The following is a 24,635-nucleotide window of genomic DNA, read 5'->3' as shown; positions in this document are numbered from 1 at the left end:
GTTCAGTTAGTATGTAATGGAAAAAACAACCGGTTTGATAGCAAAGTACAGGAAATGCCTTAAATCATGGCTGATTACAGTAGCAGCTTTTCTTCTGTTGCCTTTTTTTTGTGTGTGTGTGTTTTGTATTTTTTTTAATGCTCTTTCTATGTGCCTGAAACAATGTAGAATAAAAATGCTTTGGAGCCCTTTATTTGGTGTGTCCAAGTAGAGCAATTAAATGTCTGGCTATTTGATGGATGTGTGTCGGGAGTTTTTGCAGTCAGGAAAGTGTAATATGACTTAAATGAGCAAAATTCAGAAGTTTTATTGTACGTAAATTTAAATACTAGCAAATTCTGTGTGTGTGTGTGTGTGCAAGAGAGATTTCTACTAGACAAATGAATGCAGATCTTCTCTTAATCAGCTTTTGTCTGTCCATCTCCTACAAAAATTGAAGTTTCAAAACTAATTTGAATGAAAATAAGGTGAATCTCTATCTGGAACACAGGAAGCTGGGAAGCTGAACGTACCTACACTGAATGTACATAAAGGCTCAGATTCATCTCACCTAACTTTAGGAATGCAAGAGAAGCCTCAAAGTCAGGATCGTGCTTGTCCTAGAGTGCGTTTAGCCAGGATAAGCTTCTTTAGGGAGCTGTGCAGCCCACATATTCTGTGAATCATCCTCTTGGAGATACCCATGTAGATGGCTATGGAGGTAGCCTGAGGCAAACTGAGCTACCTCAAATGCTTGGATTTGGTGGGATCAGGTCAGAATCCTGAGAAACAGAGGAAAGAATACTACAAAAACAGAACAAAATATTTCATAGCTTTAGTTACTTTCATGTTTTACATAAATTATTAATAAAAAAAAATGGAATTGTGATTGATTACATTACAACCTTTATTCTGTCATTGCTATTATCTGTATAAAGCAATATGTCTTCTTTTGGGCTATTAAGAGTTGCAAGGCTTCATTGCTAAGATGATAGCTAGCGAGGACTGCTGCACGAAACAAGATGCTACATGGATAGACATGCATTTGTTGGCTGAATGTTTTTCTGTTCTGTGTAAGAAAGTTGCAATTGAAGAAGACAGTGAAGAAAAAAAAGAATGTTAGTCTTTTCTATTAGCCACAGAAACTATGCCTGAAAACCAAGTACTCTTTTCTTTTCTGCATGTTTGCAGAAATACTCTTTTTCCACCATCCAAATTTGTCATCATACCTACTGAAGCCACTGAGGAAAAAAACACTGTTCTAGGTTTCCAAAGACAAACTTTTGAGCTGATCTGGATATGAGAAGTTAATTAGTATGTCTGCAGATAAATTTGCTTCCTAAGGTTGTGCTAGCATTTTTTTCAGAATTAAGTTTTCTGGACTTGATCTGACAAGCTTTTCTAGCTTCATGCCATCCTTTCACTGTCTTTCATTGTGGTTTTATCAAATAATGATTTAGTATTGTTTTGTTTAAAAGGATTATAGACATACATAGCAGGCACTCTTAGTTTGCGCTCCACCTAACTTATTGTTATAACAATGCATATGCAATCTTGTTTGTATGTTATCTGAGATATAAAAATAAGAGCATGAAGCATTGAATCTCACACAGTAGAATACCACAGCTTGAGTCAGTCTTTGGCTGAACCTGGGGAGCTTTATTGTCCTCGGTGGGATCACTGAGGTGTCAGCAAGGACAGGTTGTGTCACGTTACATATTTAGCAATGACTCAACACAATAGCTTTTTAGCAGAGACTGACACAGTAAATATTGTCAGTGGGAATACAGATTTCATCTTGTCATTCCCAGCTGGAATATCTAGAGCCACTTAGGATTTGGGGAATGGGGAAAAAATATGTGAAAAGGGCTCAAGGGTTGAGATAAGGACGACAAAATCATGCAATAATTATTGTAACGGGCAAAACAGACTCAGCATAAGAAGACAGTAAGATTTATTGCTCATTACTAACAAGCTAGAGGAGTGAGGAACAAAGGAAAGAAACCAAAAGCACCTTCCCCCCCCCATCCACCCTCTTCCACCTTCTCCCCCCGAGCGGCGCAGGGGAACGGGGGAATGGGGGTTATGGTCAGTCTACAGCGCTTCTTCTCCGCCACTCCTTCATGGTCACCCTCATCCTGTGTGTTGTGGGGTCCCTCCCATGTGATGCAGTCCTTGCTGAACTGATCCAGCATGGGCAGCAGCTCTTCCAGAACTACTCCAGATATGGGTCCGTACTACGGGGTCCATCCCTCAGGAGAAAACTGCTCCAACCTGGCTCCCCCACGGGCAGCAGCTCCTGCCAGGTCACCTGCTCCTGCGTGGGCTCCTCTCCACGGGCTACAGGTCCGGCCCGGAATCTGCTCCGGCAGGGGTCTTCCACAGGCGGCAGCCTCCGTCGGTGCAGGGCCACCTGCTCCACCGTGGTCTCCTCCACGGGCTGCAGCGTGGAACCCTGCTCCACCGTGGTACTCCATGGGCTGCAGGGGGACAGCCTGCTTCACCATGGTCCTCACCACAGGCCGCAGGGGACTTCTGCTCCAGTGCCTGGAGCACCTCTCCCCCTCCTTCTACACTGACCTTGGTGCCTGCAAGGCCATTTCTCACTCCCTTCACTCTCCCAGCTGCTGTGTGGCACAGCGTTTTTTTCCCTGTCTTAAATATGCTCTCACAGAGGTGCAAAACAACATCGTTTATTGGCTCAGCGCTGGAAAACAATGGGGCCCTTCCCAAACATGGGGCAGCTTCTAGATCTTTCTCGCAGAAACCACCCCTATGGCCCCCTGCTACCAAAACCTTGCCACGTAAACCCACTACACTGACACAGTAAATATTGTCAGTGGGAGTACAGATTTCATCTTGTCATTCCCAGCTGGAATATCTAGAGCCACTTAGGATTTCTCAGCTAAAATTTTCAAGGAAAAGAAAGGTTAGAAAATGGTGTTTTTAAACAAAGGAGAGGGGGGAAAAAATTCTCTAACAGAACTGTCGATAGCCACTCACATGTCAGTCAGATGTGCAGTGCAAGACCAGGATGCTCAGCCCTGGGTCAGAGCCAGCCTCAGAGAAGAGGACACCATCCTGAGCACCAGGCCAACAGCTATTTGCACACTGCTTTTATACAAACTTTTGAACACACTGTGTTTTCACTCAACATAAAACACTATTTATTTATTTATTTATTTATTTATTTTTTAATCTCAAGCTTTACAGAAGGGAAAGATCACTTGCTATCTGCTATAACTGTTTCTGAGGCAGATTGTCCTATACAGTGGGTCTAATAGGAAGCCAGCTCCACTTGTGTCAGTTCTTGGTAAAAAGAACTGCAGGCCTTCAGGCCATGGGAAGGCAGAGTTGCCACTGGGATCCAACACAAAATTTGTCTAAATTAGGCCTTCAGATTCAGGCTAGTTCAATAGGAACAGTTGCAACACTACATCCCATCCCTGCCTTAGTCTCATTGAGGAATTGTCACATTCCCAGGTACGGGTCATGGAAGGACGAGGATTAAAAAACAGTGTGATGTGAATGTAAAAAGAAACTCTCTCTTGAAAAAGAAATAGAAACCACTCCCCTCTGTGCTTAGCCAATTTGTGAGAATGTTTTACGTAATGTATATCTGAACTTCTAGATATTTCACTTATGTTCTCAAATAAAAATGTGGAAATAATAAGAAAGGAAAGGCAACACAAAGAAAACCTGTTAAGTATGATATATTTATTTGTCTACACATTATTTCAAGGAAATTCGGCATAATAAGATAAGCAGATCATGCACTGTAATGTCCTAAGTTGCTACCGACAATTGTAATAAAGTTATGGTCAAAGCCATTAAAAGGCCATATATAGAAATTATTTTATAGAAGTTATTTTTATGCTATCAGAAAAGTCACTGCTTTCCTTAAGCTCCTGGAAAGGAATATTAAACCTTTGGTCAATACGTCGTTAAGACATCAGTTAATAGTGAGGGCTGCATGATTAAAACAGCTGCCCTTTCCATCTCAGGACCTTGCTTTCCTAAAAGTTCTCTCAATCGTACATTGCTGGAGCTGGCAACTTCATGCAATCCATATTTTTACTTCCTAATGACCAGGTTTTACCAAGCCACAGCTGGCAATGGTGTGTTTGTCTCCCTCTGATGTCCTTGGCAGGTAGATAGCAAGCTGCCATTTGCTACATCCCTTCTCCTGTCTCTGCCACCCCTGTAGTCCGCCAGATATTTGTGCAGATGGCATGATGATGGACATTGTGCTAAATGGGGAAAGTAATATGTGGGTTTTTAAAATAAACATGCCTGACAGGAAGGCATTGTACATATGGATTCACATCAATAAAAGGTGGATTTGCTGCATTGCAAACTTGGCACTGCTGAAAAGCAACACTGTTTTCAAATCTGCACAGCGGGTTTTTCTGTATGTTGCTGGGTACAACTCTTCTATAGTTTTGGTGATAGATGATGCCCTTATTCTGTAATGTAATAGTGTAATGCAAAGAAAGTGCTTTTCATAAATCCAGTAATTACTTAATGAATCAAAATAAAAGCAAAACAGAAATTCCAAGACTTTCAGATAAACACAGGCAAAACTTCCTGAGATCTCTTACAACAATAAAAGCAGCAGAAGCATTTTTCCTCACATTTCTCCATACTCCCTCCTTGCTAGCAAAAACTGCCCTACTGTTCTGAATCCACCTGTAAGAATGAACAGTCCAGCGCATGCTGTATTTCTTACACTAAGGGAGATCACCTCACCTGGTAGAACCCGACCTCCAGTGACACTGCTATTATTGCATTTTCATGCTGAGTAACAGGGAAAATTATGGGTTTCTTTTCTGTACAGTTTTTTGAAAGGCAGAAAATGATATTTTTTTAGTTTGTGTTATCTTAGAAGTTATGGTTTGGATTTGTTTTCTCATTTATCTCTGATCTGTCATGGGGATAAGAAAGCCTTGCTGATGTTTCATGACTTATACACATAATGAAATAAAAGAATCCACTAGTGAAGAACAGTTCTAGTTTATCTATCCCATAGTCTAAGGAAACTGATATTAAGTTGATGAGGCTTAGTTACTAAAGAAGCTGACATCAGAACATAACAATTTTTTTGTTTGTTTGTTTGTTTGCTTGTTTTCTGACCAGCTCCATATATAGCTCCATTTTGGTTAGACCAGGATCTAGTACGTTAATTATCTGGGTATTTGAAGAACACCAATGTGTTTGAAGAACTGAGATGAAGACTTTGGTGAATTTCTCTGTCATACAGAAAAGACCATTTCAGGCAGTATGGTACAAATGGTCCAAGTTCTATGATATTTTCTGCTTATGGCTAAAAATTATATTGAAAATGCACTATTAACTAAAATTACAGCAAAGAGCAAGTTTGTGCTGGGTACAGGAGAGACCTGTTGGTGCAGGAGAGCATCTTTGTCTCAAATGCATTTTGGATACCACTGAGTAACTTAAAAAGTAATTCTAAGAACGTAGAGGTCTTACCTTAATTAAAATAGAAAAAGTAATTTCATCTTACTAATTGGAATTGTTAATTGATATAATGAGGGAGTTGCCCTCAGTTACGAATTTCAGTAACCGTAGGACTGGAGAACAGTTCTGTTGGCACTCCGTGTCTTGTTATGGGGATGTTTCCTTTTTACCTTCTGTGGCTTCTTCTGTGAATAGCCTGTCTATTCAAAGCCTGCAGAGAGGATGTGATTTTCCCATGCAGGGGAACAATGGCAGTGGCAATTATTTCAAATACACTATTGAAAGGGTTTTATAGCAGCTGAAAGTCACAAAACCAAAACAAAATTACGAAGGATCTGTTTCTTTGACAGTAGTTCAGTAACTGCATATTTTTGACTTGTGTTCTTTGATGTTCTGTAGATGTTTAATAAGGTGCAGTACTTCGCTTAACTTTCATCATATAAAGGAATATCCTTGTTTCCAATGCAGTTATCATTTGTAGATAATGATTATGATACACTGAAATGTATATGCTTTATATTTTTGTTGCTTATTCAGCAGCTAGAGTAGAAGCAGATGCTGTGCAGATATTGCATTGTAAAATGACTGCTTAAACCAACACGTGATCATGTTTCTTAGCTACTTGATCCTGTTCTTCAAATATGGATTTATTTAGTTACTAATGTTTACCTGATTCAAAGGCTACTGTCAGTAATGTTTGGCAGACTCACTGTTCAAAACCCATCTTGGCTGTTTAACTGCCTTACTTTCAACAAGAAAATTACCTGTTATCTAAATGGCGTGTGTGACACATGGCCACACAGACAAGGTGGTTATCTTGCTGGCTACCGTTTGAAGTCAGACTTGAAGAACCCAGTCCCGCAAAGTCCTCATCACCAGGGCATTTCTGGGAAGCTAGGGCAGTCGGTGGCTCATGACACTGGCATGTGGAGGAATGAATGAGCGTTAGGGAAGCTTTCTTGCAGGTTACCTGCAGCCAGCCCGCTCTTCTGTTCAGACATGCACAAGCCTTGCTGTTACAATCCTGATTCTCTCTTAAGATCCTGCCAGTCATTCCAGCTTCTGAGGTGACTGTGATGCTGGCAGATGCCCAGAAATGGAAACCGAGGCTTAAATTTCTGGTTAATGCTTTCTGAGAAAAGAAGTGATTCAAAAAAAAACATGTTACGCAACTGACTGCTCAAGTCAACTGAACTGACTGTACAAAGTATCTTGGCAAACAAAGGAGAGAGATAGCTTAATGCATCATTACTGCATTCAAGCAACCCGGGCACTTTCCTAGCTTAACTGGTTAGGTTGTTTGCAAATTGCAAGTAGTTACTCAGGTTGTGGGAGCTCATTTTGTCAGAAACAGATGACTTTCTTAGCTCCTACAAAGAGTATGCAAAACGAGAAAAAGAAGAATGTAATAGATCTTTGTCATTGAGCTATTTGACACTGTATCATTTGGTAAGCTCTGATTTAGACACAGACAGCTGGCAGTAATACCATGAACCAAGTAAAAGTCTGGATGGATCCTAATGGATCATTCTGTACAATGAATTTACATTCCAGAGACAGAGCTGTTTACTTTCTGTGATGATAGGAGAGCTGGCTGTGTCTTAGAAAGTTCTGGGGAGACAGAGGTCTTAAAATAAAACTTTTTTTTTTTTTTTTCACTGGCACTGCTGCTCTGCAAAAACATGTTCCCTTAACAACTCTTTTCTGTTACGTTTTCATTTTTTTCCTCGTCTCTGAGTGTTTTCTTTTTTATTTTTTTCTTCTGAGGTGTTAAATGTCACATTACCTATTCTCTTACATTTATTTAGTAACTAAGCTTTCTTTATCCTTTTTTTTTTTTTTTTTCCTCTGTCAACTGCAAATTGTTTTTAAATGGTTTTCAGTGCAAGCAGTTTTATGGACTATGATAATCTTGTGGGCTAGCTATGAATTTGGCACTTTGGCAGACTCCCAGCTTACCTTTTAACCTCCCCTATCTACTTTGATGGAAGTCATGCTGTTGTTGTTTTAGCTTCTTCCAAATTTCTTCTGCAACTTTGATGCACTTTGTATTTGCAGTAATAAAAATCTACTGGTGTCAAATTCTGTTACTGCATGAGTAATTAAGCTGATGTCCTCAACGCCTCTAATAGAGTTGTGAATAGGCTTATAGCCTTCATTGTTTAAGCTTGATGAAAGGGTCCCAGATGTGTTTTTTTTTTCTGTCAAGTAGGATTATAATTTCATAAATAGTAAGGAAGTTAAATTGACTTGTGCTTTTACAGGTAAGCTTAAAATTTCACTGTTGGTCTTTACAGGTAGTCAGAATTTAATATTAAGGCTCTTGCTTTTTTTTCCCTATGCTCAGTCTATTCATTCTCTTTTTCTACTGTCAAGTTTTTATTTCTAGTTTCTGTTACTTACAGGAATCTTTAAGCAAATAAAGGGATAGTAAAGGGATAGTTGGAGGTGATTGTTTGGCAGGTTAAATGGTTAGATGAAGGGGATTATGCTGTAACCTGTTTGATCTCAGGCTGTTTAGGAACTGATAAAAAGGATGAATTCAAGGAATGACAAAATATGTAGTCTTCTCCAAAGGGCCTTATGTGGGTGCACAACTGAGGACATACAAAAGTAGTGCAACTGATCTGGAGAGACTGAAGTCAGGTGTAGGGCATATTGGTTGCAAGGAGCATTTCTACATTCTATATATACTTCAATTACATAAACCATAATTGATGAGGCTAGTTTATGGGGGGAACAGTGGATTTACTGTTAATGAGGTAGATCTGACTTTGTCAAACTTCTTGCATATGCACAAACCACTTAGCATAACTGTGTGCACAGCATAACTGGCTTCTACATGCACTGTAGGTCATTCAGTGCTTTCCAGAAGTGTCTGATTTAATACTCTGATGTGCAGTCTTTATGAAGACCTTAAGCAGTAAGCCCACTGTGTACCAGAAATACCTGATTTTTTTTGCTATCCTGTATATGTAGTATAGGTTAGATACAGGCAGGCCAGCATGCCCAAAATCGTGAACAAGTGTTTAAAAAAAAAAAAAAAAAGACAAAATAATAAAATAATAATAAAATCCACCTACTGAAGTAGGCCTGATATGGAGAAAAGAGCATTTCAGGGGAAATCCCAGCATACTGTATCTGTGGACATGTCTCACATAACACAGCCTTGGAAGGATTATTTAATTATGGAATGCTTTGTGCTGGAAAGGACCTTAAAATATCATCTAGTTCCAACTCACAGGCTGGGGTGTCACTCTTTTGCTCTAAGAGTAGTGTTTTTAAAGAGCTGCCAGCTCTGATCAATTCCTCTGTCCCTATGGACAGATTCCCAGCAAATCTTATCCACTAATTCTTTAAACATTTTAGCCACTCTGGTAATCTTGCCTGGCTTCAGAGCCAGCATAATAATCTGCTGAAGGTAGATCCTACATTTTTAATTCATGCACTGGGCTCTTGCTCAAAACATGGCAAAAGGCAGGAGAAATCCTTTTATGATGCTAAGTTAATTCATTATAATATTTATATCACGCAGCCATAATTCCTCCTAAGTAGTGACCACGATGCAGTCATAATATTAAATTGTCCACTGGTACAGGACAATACACAGTACTTCTAATGCCCATTGTAAGTCATAGCCCTAATCTGACAAACACGTTAAAAATTGGTTGTTTGACAATTTTATTTTGGGGCAAGCTTGTCGTCTTCTGCAAATGTTGATATTGTAGACCCAAATCCCCAAAGTTGGAGGAGACATAGTATATGCAGGACAGGCTTCCTCTAGAAGTTCCACCTAGCAAAGGAAGAGAAGCATCAACAAGTCCTGGCCTACCAAATGGCAGTTTCAAGATATGTAGAGTTCTTGAAGAAGTAAATGTGGGGTGAACGTGCCTCATCCTGGGCACGAGGAGAAAATGAGAATGATTTACCTGAGAGAGGACCTCTTCTAAAACTTGAGGGCAAAACCTCCCTGAGTGACATAAATAAGGCATTCATAGAGTCAAAAGAAGGTACAAGCAACCACACTGGGTCACACCAAACATCACTCAGGTTAGACCCTGTTCTTGGCAGTTGTCAGTAGCTTACGCAGTAATGTGCACTTATTACAAATCAAATATCCTCTTTTCTTGTAGCTATAGCAGTATCTAAGTACATTAATGAGCTCAACTACAGCATGTTCTCTGCAGCCCAGACTCCCATGTTAACCTCTTTAATGAGTTCATCCGCACTGGTGAGCACCAGGTCTGGTAACATTTCCCCTCTGGTTGATTTGTCTAATAGCTGGACCAGGAAGTTATCCTCTACTTCCTTCATGGGTCTCCTGGATTGCTTACAGCCTTCTGTGTTGCTTTCCCAGCAGACATCCAGGTGGTTGAAATCCCCCAACAGGATGAGAGCCTGTGAGCGTGATGCTTCTTGTAGCTGAAGCAAGATGGCCTTGTCAACAGGCTCCCCTTGATCTGGCAGCCTGTAGTAGTCTCCAGCCACAAGGTGTCCTTTATTGTTCCAGTCCTTAACTTTTACCTGCAAGCTCTTAACCTGTCTGTGTCTGTTTCTCAGAGGTATCACAGTCTATTTCTTAACATAGAGGTCAACCCCCCTTCTCTGCTTATCTCTTCTGAAAAGCTTGCAGCCCTCAATTGCAGCGTTCCAGTTGTGTAATTCATCCCACTATGTTTCCGTGATAGCAATTAGGTCATAGTTTTCTAATTGCAGCGTGGTTTCAAACTCCTCCTGCTTGTTTCCCATGCTGCGTGCATTGGTGTAGAGGCACTTAATCATCTAACCTGTCTGAATGTTTCCACTGTGGATCTAAAATCTGGGGGCTGGAATTTGTTGGCATTAAAGATTTTGGCAACAAAATCTTTTCATAGATTCATGGACTGGTTTGGGTTGCAAGGGACCTTAAAGATCATGTAGTTCTAACCCCCTGCCATGGGCAGGGACACTTTCAACTAGACCAGATTGCCCAAAGCTCCATTCAGGCTGGTCTTGAACACTTCCAGGGATGGGGCATCCAGAACTTCTCTGGGAAACTTGTTCCAATGTCTCACCACCCTCATGTGAAGAATTTCTTCCCAATGTCTATTCTAAATCTACCCTCTTTCAGTTTAAAAGTGTTCCCCTTTGTTCTATCACTGCACCCTCTGACAAAGAGTCCCTCCCCATCTTTCCTGTAGGCCCCCTTTAGGTACTGGAAGAGTGTCATAAGGTCTTCCTGAAGCTTTCTCTTTTTCAGGCTAAATAACTGTAACTTTATCAGCCTGTCTTCATAGGAGAGACACTCTTGTCTTCTGATCATCCTCGTGGCTCTCCTGTGTATTCACTCTGATAGGTCCATGTGTTTCTTCTGCTGGGGACCCCAGAACTGAACACAGGACTCCAGGTAGGGTCTCACAAGGGTGGAGTAGAGGGGGAGAATCACCTGCCTTGACCTGCCAGCTACACTTCTTTTGATGCAGCCCAGGATACGATTAGCTTATTGGGCTGCAAGTGCATGCTGCCACCTCATATTCGGTTTTTCATCCACCAATACCCCCGTGTTCATTTCCTCAGGACTGCTGTCAATCCATTTTCTGTCTAGCCTATATTTGTCCTTGGTGTTGAGGTGCAAGACCTTGGCCTTGTTGAACTTCATGAGGTTAACACAGGCCCACCTTTCAAGCCTGTCAAGGTCCCCCTTCTCTCACTGTGTCTGTCACACCATTCAGCTTGGTGTCATCCACAGACTTGCTGAGAGAGCACTCAATCCCACTGTCATGTTACCAACAAAGATGTTACATATACCACATACCAGTGCCAATTCAGACCACCGAGTGACACCACTCATCACTGGTCTCCATCTGCACATTGGGACACTGACTGCAACACTTCGAGTATGACTGTCTAGCCAATTCCTTATCCATCAAGTGGTCCATCCATCTAATCTATGTCTCTCCAATTTAGAGACAAGGATGTGGTGAGGGAAAGTGTCAAAAGCTTTGCACAAGTCCAGATAGATGACATCAGTTTCTCTTCCCTTATCTACTAACCGTGACCACATCATAGAAGGCCACCAAATTTGTCAGGCATGATCTGCCCTTGTTGAAGCCATGTTGCCTATCACCAATCACCTCTCTTGTTTTTCATTTGTTCACAGAGGTTGGTATGCAACTTTATTCCTATAACTGATTTAGAATTTGTCTACACGTACTTATTTATCATCAATTCCATCTACGGAAACTTCTCTGTCTAGAAAAAAAGTTCTGATCAAAGGTGCCCACGCAAAGTCACCTAAGGACATATGTCCTGCTTTTGATTCTCACCTCTCTATGCATTCATACATACAATGTCTTCCTTTATTACTGCATATCTTCAATACACTACAAAAGCATCTACAGCCTAGATAGAAGTATAAAAATAACGTAGGCCATGCAATATCAGGGAATTGTAGAATATCCTGAGTTGGAAGTGACCCACAGTGAATTTTGTTGTCTTTGTTTTTTGTTTTTGTTTTGTTTTTGTTTTTGTTTTTTTTTTTATCATTTATACCTGATAAAATGTTATTAATAGTGGATTTTATTTTGTTGTTGTTGTTTTTCATGCAAGTGAGGGCTCTTTTGTGCACTGGCTTTCCAGATCCTACTGTAGTTTAGTCTAAGGCAGTGGCAGGTAAGTTAAATGGTACCTAACATCCATTGTGTTTGGATCATGAGATAACTGTCAATGGTATATTTAGAAAATGTGCAGAGGGCAAGACAGGAAAGGTGGATATCCCTTTCTCAACCTGTTTTTGACCTCACCCAATTTAATAACTGAAGAATTGTGTATTTTCGACACAAAGACGTTTGTACAAAGAATGATCAGAGAGAGGCAGCTGCTAAGATGTGTTGTTTAACAATGAATGCAAAATAGTCATGTGAGATTATTTCTGTGCAGCTTTTAAACAGCAAAAAATTAGGCTCCCAAAGATGGGAGCATTGTTTATCAGCCCTCTCCTTGCAGTCTGAACTTTGTATTTCTAGTATATGTTAAGAATACAATTCAAAGTAATCCAGGTTTGAAAGTAACAATTAATTCAACCCATATGCTAAATATGGGTAAATTGGTACTCCTTATTTTGTGCTGATACAAAAAGGGAGAGTGACTTTATTAGACAACATTGTATTTCACACAAGAGTCTTAGATCTGTAACAAGCGAGAGACTGAGGTCTTTTCCAAATGCTTCTGATGCTTTACAGCTGTGCTTCCATGCAGCTGAAGAGAGAGTACAGGCCTCATCTTACAAAATGCTTGTCATTACCTGCTTCCTTTTTGCCGTTATCCAGGTCTATTTACTGACTGCTACCAGTCACTTTTCATGCACACATGTGAAGGGCAATTACTTGGTGTTGTTTGTGAAACCATCTATTTGTCATGTTCTATAGTTTCTGTTCAAATTCAGGAGTGTGTGCTCAAAACTTGAGAGCCGATTTAAATCTGTGACTCTTTATTTCAGGGACCTGAAACTGGACAATATTCTTCTTGATGCAGAAGGCCACTGTAAACTGGCTGACTTTGGGATGTGCAAAGAAGGGATTCTGAATGGAGTGACCACCACAACCTTTTGCGGCACGCCTGACTATATAGCTCCAGAGGTATTATTTTTCACTGCGCTAAGAATATAGATAGTATCATTCATCAGATGGAATATTACATGTGTAATTTTAGACACTTTTTATATGTAGATGAAAGCAATAGATGATGCAAACTAGGCTGTGCCACAGTTTTCCTGGTTAATCCTGCAGAATTAGTTTATTCTATAGGGCAAGAACAATGTTCCATGTCGATAGGAGTTGGATCTTCTTTTATTTATTCCCTGAACTCAACAATATTCTTCTCCATATTCTCATTTCTGACTTAGCATCATTGTGAAGGCACTTCAAAGAAGCCTTCACTAAAGACTTTAAGAAGATAGATGCAACTGAGTACTGTCAGCACTGGTCTTTAGTAGTTATAAAAAGTGTTTTAATTCTTAATGAGACTTAAAGGGGGATGTTCATATGGAAGAGACTGTAGGTTTGATGTCATTTTGCATTAACATCTTTGTGAGAATATCATTTCTTCCTTTCTTTAAAGTATTTGTGAGTGAAAAATATTATCTTTGTGCTACTTATCATATGGGTGGAGAGAAAATATATATATTTGCATAGAAACATAGGATTCTTTTATAGGGATGCTGCAACATCCATATAAAACAGTTGAAAACACCCAAATTCACTTTAAGGCATTCACTGGGTAAAATAATTTGCTGATAATTGTGCTGGTTTCACATATCCTAAATTTTAAGATTATAAGGTGAATTTCTGAGTGCTTCAAATGAATCAGTATTATTCAGTTTATCTGATAGACAGACTTTTGTCAGCTCAATTTAGTTAGTAATCCATGCATCTTTTTTGCCAAAGATTCACTGTGCTGATATAGTATAAAAAGTTTCAATGGTTTGTCTTTCATCAACCATAAATTTGCATCAGGGAAAAATGTAAGTTTATTATTTGCTTGAGACAATAAATTAGAAATCCATATTGCTAGAGTTCATGTCTGGCAAGCTTTGGTAGCACAACTGATAAGTTGTGAGTCATCTTGGAACTATTGTAACATCTATGAACATGTTTTGTGGCATTTCAAAAGTACTCTGCAGGTAAAAGAAAGTAAGTACCAGAGTGATGGGTTTGGTTTTATATGAATTCTTTTTTGATTTAGTATACTAATTGAGTCATTTAGCACATTCTTTAAAAACTATTACTAAAAACAAAGCAATAATAATATTCTATGAACTTTTATATTAAATGCTTTTCTCACTGATGTCAGTAACTCAGGCTTCCGTTTTGTCATCCTGATTGCAGAAGCTTATCTTCTGCTCCTATTTCTCTTGCCTCATGGTAGTATGTTTCAATTTCCTTTTCTTTAGCAATATCTGAATTCCAGAGAGTGTGCCCTGAACACTTGAAAAGTACACTTCTGAAGACTATCATTTTCTATAATTAATGTGTATAAAATTTAATGTCCAATCAACTAAGAATCCAGTTGGGATCCAGACAGAGGCATCCAAATGTTAAACTCATTTCTGTTTTTAGGTTAAGAGAGAATTTGGATTTGGATTGTACATTACAGTACAATCATTATTCCCAAACACAGCACTAAGCTAATGCAGTTCACCACAAGACTTCTGACTGTAACACCACTAATATTGTTTAAGGAGGTGGTGGAGTTGCTGCCATTCCAACTCATTTTAAGCCAGTCAGCTTCACCTTAAGCAGTCACCCACTCTTCTTTCTTCAGTCCCCTGTCATGCTGAAATGCTGCAGCCAAACTACAAGCTCCTTCCCAGTGGAGAGTAGCCAAGAATTAGACTTGTCCCATGCGCAGCACTAGTTCTGTAATACCAAGTAAGATGGTAAAAATCCATCATTCTGAACCACTACCCCCACTAAAGGTATTTGCTACAGGGTTGAACTTGTGCCACCAGAAAAGTTGTAGCCAGTTTTTCTGAAAGCAAAAGCAATTAGAGTCCTACAGCCATGCATTTATTGTACAGCGTTTCAATGCTGTAAAAAGAACAAAAATGCTTTTGGCTTCCCTCAGCCCTACCTAAAGGATGAGAATAAATCTCTCAGATGATGTCTGTGCAACATAACAAGTTGGTTCAGTTTGTTTTGCTCAAGATAGAGACAAGGAAATGTTTCACATTTTCCACCAATCTGTTTTGTATATGTGATCTTTCTTCCCCTATAGTGTGACCTGCTTTAAACAGTTTGGAAGGATATACAGCTTTTTTGCTCATGAGCATACTCCTTTACTCAGGGGACTGATAAACTCAGTTAGTACTTCTGAGAAAACTATGCATTGAGACTCAGCTCTCTTAGTGCAAACTGCATCGGTAAGAAACCATGCCTGCTGTTACTGACGTCAGTGTGGGTTTTAGTCCTCCTTAGGCACTGGGGAAAGAAAGGGTGTATCATGTTGAAGCAGTAAATGTACAGCTAAGAGTGTTGTCTATCATGCCTGTTCAATGTGATCTCTTTTTCTATACCAGATCCTCCAGGAGTTAGAATATGGCCCTTCAGTAGACTGGTGGGCTCTGGGTGTTCTCATGTACGAAATGATGGCTGGGCAACCCCCCTTTGAAGCTGACAATGAAGATGATCTCTTTGAATCCATCCTTCATGATGATGTCTTATATCCAGTCTGGCTCAGTAAAGAAGCCGTCAGCATTTTAAAAGCAGTGAGTCTTCTAATACTTGTTTTCCTCCTCCTCTTCTTCATGGCTTTCTTTTTTTATTATTTTTTTCCTTGATTAAAATTGAATTTGCTAAAAGTTGTTGAGAACAGTCACCACTGGGAGTTCAAGCACAGTTCAGAGTGCCACTGTTAGGATAATGGGGCCTGGGATAAATTACACCGCGTGTGGGAAAGGAACAGAATGTTTGTATTCCACACAGTTGTACACTGCATAAATCTGTGTACTGCAGATTCATGTTTCAGGGAAAACCCAACCAACTAGAACTGTGCTGCCACTTTGACACTTTATATGCTGCATGTTCACTAGAGTGAGGGAAGCACTATGTAAAGAAAAAGTGCCAATGTTTTTATTTAACCCAACTGATATTTTTCTTCCCTTATTATCAAGATGGGTTGAAAGCCTTTTATTTACAGCTATATGTTCTACATTTTAGTTACGTAAAACTTTGATTAAGCAGTCTTACTCAAGGACAATTGTTTCTGCCCTGGCTGGTGTTTTACAGTATAAGGATTGGGTTGATAGAAGTGTGCCACCAAAAAGCAGCATTTTTTTAAACAAAACATGCTACTATTTTTCTCTTGGTGACTGAAATAGAGGAGACTTTCTATTAAGAGGGAAGCTGCTAGTGTGAAATCCTGCAGTTACATTTTGGGTCACATACATACAGGGTTACCTTTTGAAATGATACAGAAAACTTGAACAAATTCTGATTTTTACAACACTGGACAGGTAGCACTTTGCTCAGAACTGCTCATCCTGATCTCTTAAACATGTTCAGGTTTATTCTAGACGAGAGGGAGCGGGGGAGCTGCAGGTGAGGGAGCTCTAGAGGAGGATTCAAACCAGAAGTCCACGGTAACATCTCTGAGTTGTGAACTGTAGTATCTCTTTTGCTCCAGTCTCTGTAGTGAGGGCAGGGAGGACTTATTAAAGCCGACCTTCATACATATTTTCTCTACTCCCCCTAGACACCTTTCTGATGTCTCTTCATTAGCTGACACGATACTTTCATGTGTCTGTTTTCGTTTCCAGACTCTTCAATTATTTTCAGTCTAGCAATTAAAATGTATGGACTTGAGCTGCAGAATTCAGACTGATATCCAGGGTTCAGGGATTATTTTAGCCTGTTGTAGAGAAAGGTTTTTTTTTCAATATCTGCATCTGAATTTCACTTAAGTCCAGAGATTTTCTGTAGTGTTCTATAGTGCTTCAGTTTCACATTCTGTAAGATCTGTTCCTTTGGCTCCCCATCCAAAGGCTCTTTCTGTGAATCAACATTAGCTGAGCTCTCTGTTATTCTGAAATATTCATCAGAGGGGGGAAATTAACAGATAACACCTAATTATGTGTGTAGTCCGAGAGCTGTTGTAACTATGAGAAGGTATTTGTTTGACAAGGGAAGGGGAGAAACAGATTTGATAGAGTCTTAGTGTGTTATCTCACGTGTGCAAGTAGTATCTCATGTGTGTAAGTAGTATAATTCTTAATGTTATACATATGTGTTATTCATTAACCCCACACAAATGCAAATGCAGCACTGGGCTATAGGTGTATGCTCTGCATTTTTGTGAATGTAAGTATAAGGATGTTCAACACCAGTTTCTTTGCTATCATTTTTCATGAGGCTGTTTTCCTTAGCCTACCTGTTAATAGTAGGCACGGTGGCTTATATTTTTCTGCAGTCCATTTTTTACATCTTTCTGTCTAAAGTTAATGTTTAATACCATTTTAAACCTTAAAAAGAGAGTTGAATCCATTAAATAGATTTGCACTATAATATGAGATTACTCCTCATTGGGCAAAATGTCTTGATTGACATAAATTGATAGAGTTTAATGGAAGTTTGCCAGTTATATAAGTATGCCTGGAAAAAAATGTATTTCCTTACATTTAACAATCTGTTGCCTATGTAGCTATGGTGTGAAACATGTTTGAACCTTGTGCTCTGCATCTGATCCTTGTCCACATTCTGTTAAATGAAGAACAGGAAAAACAGAGGAAAGAAAGAGGCGTCTATGTATTTTACTGCTGAATGCTAGCAAGGGATTAGCTTTGGAACACTTCGTTTCCTCACATTGTGCTTTGAGACAGTTTTATTCTTTAGAAACTGTGTATTTTTACACTCCTCCAGGCAAGATGTAAGGAGATTTTAATAACGTGACATTCTCGTTATCAAGTAACAATGTTTCCTTATTTTCTAAACAAACAGTTTTCCCATTACTTCCAACAAAACACAAGCAAGGATAATTTGACAGCTCAGTATTACAAGGCAGCAACAAGTAAGTGTTGCTTATCCCATGAAGTCCCAGGAATCTTACTAGTCTTGTTTCTGTGAATTGACAGGAATTGCTATTTAAAATTCTTTCCTGTCTGGTAAGGAAAACAATTCTTCATTGAAATTAGGTCTGGGCTTCTTTGCAAGTGATGGAGGGAGGTTGTGTCTTCAGTGTGTGTTCCCTGCATATCCCAGTGACACAGATCTCTGGGCACAGAGGCAGACCTGTTTTTAAGCACTGCTGCTTATTTTAAGCAAAGTTTTGGGAGACTAGCAATCTTTAATTCAGGCCTCAAGTTACATGGTTCTCTCAGCAACCTGTTGTCCTGTTGTCATTTAAGTTGGTCAGAGTCCTAATCTTCAAAGGCCTCACTTTTTGTAAAAGGAGGCTCCTGTCTTAGTATAGGCAGCACTTGTGGCTGTGGCCATAAGTGTTATAATAAGTATAATAAGCCCCATTGGCAACTGTCTCGTCAACACAGTACAGTTAACAGCTGTCTGTGCACTGACAGTAGCATCGTTGTTGATGCTGTAGATAAACAGGAAGTAAATGTCAGCTTATGCTTCAGAAATAGAAATAAGAGGTGAAAAAGAGCAATATTTATCATAGGGGATAGAATTTATGGAATTAAATGTCCACTTCAGAATTCTGAGATTACTGTATCATATTTGCATATGCTAATTTTTTAAGTGTTGTTAAAATCTGTTCTCCCTTATCATCAACTTTCAAGTTCATGAAGTACAGTACTAAACTGTATTATCTAGTAATATTTTCACGTCCCAGGATTCTCAAAAAGGACACATTCTGATTTTTCCCTGCCTACAGCTTAAACCAAAGATAGAACATGGAGGATACTAGGATCAGGTTTTACTTCTTTGCTACCTGGATTATGTGGTACAAAAAGCATATCCTGTAGTTGCCACGTTCTGTTTCTGCAAAGTGTGTGGCTGCTGGTTCCTGGCCTGCTCTCTGCCAGTCACCAGAGGCTCCTGGAGGTAAAATAAAGCCGAGGAATGTAGGAATGCATTTTGTGGTTTTCCAAGAGACCTCACCAAAGTGTAGTAATCCTTTCAAAACCTTTGTTTCTCCTGCCCATAGAAAATATGGCCTGTAATTTAGATATGACTTGTCCACTTGCAAAAAAAGCTTGCAGAACAGTTGAACAGAAGACCAAAGGGTCGTCGTCTGAGTGGCGTGCACATATCAGGAACTACAGAAAGAATCATCTCACTAATGTAAATTATATCTTTAAAATTATAGCAGTGGTATTCTCCTCTGGATAGTTGGTCTAGCTATCTAAAACCATTTTAAGGGCTCCAGTAACTACTTATGTAATAACTGCAGCATTAAAGCAAGGGTGTGTTCGTGATTTTTTTTTTTTTTGCTAAATTATTTTTTTCTACAGATGTGTAGAATAATGTAGTACCTAGGTTAAAAACTCACTAAACATTCATCACATTTTGTTTCATTTGTATACTATAATTTTAAAAAGAAATTATACTAATGGCTGATTATGAAGTCATAGGAAAGCCTGATGTAATTCTGTAGTGTGAGTATGCATGTGTATAAGAATAGCATTCATTTCTACTTGAATTGCAAGAATTGTGTCCATGTGCACTAGGATATGAGTAGAGCAATTGCTAATAAAAGAAAGAAGAAATAATAGAGAAGAATCAGAAAAAATAAAAATAAAAAAAAATCAGTTGCCATTATTTGATGGTGGCAATGTCTTACACAAGTTTTGCTGAAAGGAATAGTAAGAGTTTAAAAGTGAGAAGTACAGAAATTTCCACATGAGACCAGTTAGTTCCAGTTGCTGTCACTGACTATCCCATACTAAAGATTAAAGGGAAGGTGCAAGAAATGTCAGAGTGCTTCGCAAAGGAAACTTTCTGCCGTTACTGATCACTCCATGTATTTATTGAAATGTATGGGCAGAACTCTGGTAATTCACATAGCTGAAGATACTGTTCTCATTCATATGAGATTAAAATCCTAGAAATGCATGAGGAATGGTGGGCCTATCATGTACTTTCATGTATGAATTGAGTGTATCTATACACAACCTACATATCTAAAGAAAATAAAAACCAACAAGAATAATATGTAGCCTCTGACTCCAAAATTAATAGGTAAGGTAGTGCAAACAAGGTAAGATAAGAGTTATCCTAAACATCTATTATAAATCATCTCTGGAGGTTTTAATATTTTCTCTTTCCTTCAGTATTTTTGGCCAAAGCTGGAAGCAAAAATACTGAAAGAGAATCTCCTTCTATAGCACTTCTAGCCAGGTGGAATTAGGAGGTCTCAGAAATTAGTTTAAAGAGCTTCCTGCAGGAAACTTGCACTTCAGTCCCTGAATCTTCTGGTTTGGCTGGAACCTCTGAAATTTGGAGAGGCCTCCTTGTTTCTCCTACAGGAAAAATAACCTTCTGAAAGGGGGCTGTCTCTAAAAAGTAGACATTAGGAATTCTAATGTCTAATTAAACTGTAAATGGTTTCCAGCCATTGTCATTCATGCTTTAACTTCTTCCTCCTCTCCCTCCCCCACCCTGTAGTTCATGACAAAAAATCCAAATAAGCGACTTGGCTGTGTGGCATCACAAAACGGGGAAGACGCGATTAAGCAGCATCCGTTTTTCAAGGAAATTGACTGGGTTCTTCTAGAACAAAGGAAAATCAAGCCACCCTTCAAACCTCGGATTGTAAGTAGCAGTTTCCATAACATTTAGTGAAAACTTGGTTTGACAATTCTAGTTCTTGCTTTTCTGAGGCTTGAAATATGTTGATGCAACATTTGGGGGTTTAAATAGCATAAAAACCAAGTGGAAAAGTTTGCCTTGTCAATTATTCTGTGAAGGTAAGTGTCAAGAATAGATTCAGTGCACAGGAAGATGCTCATATTCAATCGCATAAATCATGAGAAAGTTCAAGGCCCTGTATTATTTATTTTCTTGTGCTCCCAAAGGCACCTTGATCAGAAAAGACTTTGATTGGGTATATACTTTCTGTGCAAATCCTTCATTGCTGGTGGTCCATCGAGTTTGTAGTGAGAGGCAAAGGAAAAGATTACTGTTTAATAGTATTTTTAACTGAAGAAGCTTGAAAAAACAGTCTCCTGGGGGAAATAAATATACATCATGATCAGAGAAGTTGATTTATTTACATTTTGCTAAGTAATAATCAAGTATTTGTATTTTAAACTGACAGAAATACACAAATAGTGGTCCCACATGTAGATGCTACAAAAATACTTTTCTTAATCTTTTCTTCATCTGGATGAAAATACTCAAAAATGGTGCACTTAGAGTTCACCAAATGTCAGCTCTTCAGATGAGAATATGTGCAGTAAATTTTGTACTTTAACAGTGCCAGAGAATAATTTTATTACAAATCCTTTGAGATTGCTTTGCATCCCTTGACTTCGCACATTCCTAATAATAATGTTTGATTTGCCTGTAAATATGGTTATGATACTTGTTTCTTTCTTTCTTTAGATAGCAAAGGTAATATTTTATTTATTTATTTATTTATTAAAAAGCCAAATGAAACTTTGTTCTCAACACTGAATACTAACTTAAAGTTATAGACAAATGTCGTGGTTTAACCCGACCGGCAGCTAAACACCACGCAGCCGTTCGCTCACCCTCCCCCCTCCCTCTCTGGGACGGGGGAGAGAAATGGAAAGTGAAGCCCGTGAGTTGAGATAAAGACAGTTTAATAAGACAGGAAAAAGAAAAATAACAAAAATAATAATAACAATAATAATAATGATGATACAATGGGGATAATACGAAAGTAATAATAGTATGTACAAACAAGTGATGCACAATGCAATTGCTCACCACCCGCTGACCGATGCCCAGCCTAACCCCGAGCAGTCCGGCCCCCTCCCCCCGGCTAGCCACCCCTATATATTGTTTAGCATGACGTCAGATGGTATGGAATACCCCTTTGGCTAGTTTGGGTCACCTGTCCTGGGTCTGTCCCCTCCCAGCTCTTACTGCACCCCCCAGCCTGCCCGTTGGCAGGACAGAGCAAAGGCTGAGATGTCCTTGGCTTAGTATAAGCACTGCTCTGCAACAATTAAAGCATCGGGGTGTTATCAGCACTCTTCTCATTCTAAGCCAAAACACAGCATTCCACCAGCTACTAGGAAGAAAATTAATTCTGTGCTAACTGAAACCAGGACAACAAAAAAGCCCCCTCTGTCATTGCAGAATTAGGCTGCTAGATTTAATGAATTTACTTTAAGTTCGGCAAGATACATTTCCCTAAGTTCCATATGTAGGCAGTGGGGTTGCCTGTGCAGGGAACATCTGGAACGGGAGCCTGAATTAATTCCTCTCAGTCTACTCTTGGAGAATTGTCTCTCCTTCTGTAGCTATGAAGGAAGAACCCAAAAGAACGGAAAACTGGATGTGAAAGTTAGCCCTAACAAATATCTTTCTAGGAGTAATTTTGAGCAGTAAGATACAGTGTTATCATGGGAATATTTTGCTTAATATATTTCTTGGAGAACAGAAACCTTGTATTGCAGGAGCTACAGGCCCAGGGCAGCCTGAGCCAGCTCCTCTCCTGGAAAGGGTTCAGCCAGCTGGGCATGCCGGCCGGCCTACCCTGCTGCCCAGCTCTGCTCTGGAGGTGTGGCTGGATTGCACCTTGTGCCTGAGCTGATTTACAAATCTCTGCAATGCTGCAGGAAGTGTAAACCCAACATTAACCCCGCTAGTATCTATTTGAAGCTTGCTTAATACTCCAACTACTGCTGTTCGTTCAAGTTCCTCAGAGAGCTCCAGACAACCTTATTCATTGTTTAGCTGAGTTGCATGTGTTTAGCTCTTTTCCTGTTTTCGTTAGAATTTGGCCTTTCATCTCATAATATTTTTTGTTGCTTTGCTCAGTATTTATCAGTGTTTTGGTAATACAGGTATCAACCAGAATGTACAACTTCAAATTAGTTTTCACTTAATGAAACTACATCTAGTAAGTCTCAGATTCTTCGCATCTTCATTGCCTGTTTTCCTTTGATGATCAGAGATGTACATTCACTTTAACAAGAGGTATTTTTATAAGGCCCTTATTATTTTCATAGGTATTCTTGTGGTGATTCTTAAAAGTCAGGAGGGATTTAGTATGTCAGACATTTTTATTCTTTGTCTTCTACTTTCTCAGTGCAGCTTTTATCTCTTTCTGATAATTTCACTACTGTTATATTGTAAAGCCATTCCTATTTTATTCATACCTGCTATTATGTTCATTTTCTCCTTTTTTTTTTTTTAATGATAAATTAGTTGGGTATTTCAGTTTTAGTAGTGATATCAGATTATTTCAGAGTAGTCCATTGTAAAATTTTAGTAACAGCTGTTTGCTCTTTAATAATTTTTGTGATGATTTTATACCTCTTTATTTACAGCTTTTTTCATTTTTCTTCAGGCTGCTTCTATAATGTTGGATTTTTATACTATCTATTTCCATATTGTATTATGTCAACTTTCTATATTCTACCAGATTTGATTTCTGCGGTCTAGTAGTTCTGTATGCTTGCTTTTTACTTAACCCATTTTTGTGGAGGTAAATTCAGATAGCATGTAGTCTGCGTTACAGGCATCCCTATTATTTTCATGTTCACAGTCCTCTGTCTCAATGAAATCTATAACCCTGGTGGCCTGGTCCTATCAATTTTACTAATAACTTTCCTACACTTCAAAAGGTTATACTTTATATCGTTATGCTATGTTTATGATTCATCAGCTGGTTTTGTAACAGCTCTATAAATTTTGCAACAGTTTGCATTTTTTTGTTGTATAGAAATCTTTGAGGAAGATCATACCAAAGTTTTTGCTTGTCCTCTTAACATTTCATGATTAATAGAAGGAAATTAAGGTGTGATATATGTCTAGTCTGGACAGAAAGGTCACACAAATATTAATTATGCAACTTCAGAAATTGTAAGGAATTCTACAGAAGTTGAATGTCTCTGTAAATGCTGAAAAGATGATTTTGGATATTTGGCAATCTAGAAGATATTGCACACACTTTGAAAAAATAATACACCACCACCACCCCCCCCAAAAAAAAAAAAAAAAAATAGAACTTTAAAGATAATTAAATAAATTCTACTTTAAAATAAATGGTACATAAATGGTTCCTCTCTAAATTCAGTTTGGAGTAGCAATGAGATTCATTGATTTGGATTAACAATTGCAACATTTCCATAGCTGTGGATTAACTGTGGAATAAACAAGTATTGCTGTATTGCCGTGTTTGGAATGTTTTGGGAGTTTTAACATCTTTCAATATTGATAAAGAGCTGTTGATTATCTAAAAGTGATTTATAATGTTAAATGAGGATACAAAAATATATTTAATCATATATTCAGGAGAGCCCAGGTCTGTGGAAATAGCTATGAGAAGAGAGGTCAGATGAGTCAGAAAATAGACATTTCTTGCATGAGTGTATATACATGTAGGAAAGAAAGCACACAATGCATATACAGTCATTTGTGCATTCAAACTAGGACTTGCATGCACATACAAAAATTTACTCATGCAAGAATGCATATGTTTACACAGGTATTCATCTATTTTCTGACCATCAGTTAGGATGACTAAGGGGGGAAAATTTATAATTACTGTGT

The 24,635-nt window shown here is 38.8% G+C and overlaps 1 protein-coding gene across 1 annotated transcript in view; it reads left to right on the top strand.

Moving 5' to 3' along the window:
* PRKCE (protein kinase C epsilon) overlaps nt 1–24,635 on the top strand; it is a 296,140-nt gene that overhangs the window by 254,862 nt on the left and 16,643 nt on the right. The window contains exons 12-14 of the mRNA XM_084285400.1: nt 12,935–13,073; nt 15,512–15,700; nt 20,553–20,699. Coding sequence (XP_084141526.1) covers nt 12,935–13,073; nt 15,512–15,700; nt 20,553–20,699 — 475 coding nt within the window. The remainder of the gene's footprint in view (nt 1–12,934; nt 13,074–15,511; nt 15,701–20,552; nt 20,700–24,635) is intronic.

This window comes from Netta rufina (genome assembly GCF_964035555.1).
Source record: "Netta rufina genome assembly, chromosome: 3".
Lineage (NCBI taxonomy): Eukaryota > Metazoa > Chordata > Aves > Anseriformes > Anatidae > Netta > Netta rufina.
The sequence above is the reverse complement of the archived record's forward strand: the minus strand, read 5'-3'. Positions and strand labels throughout refer to the sequence as shown.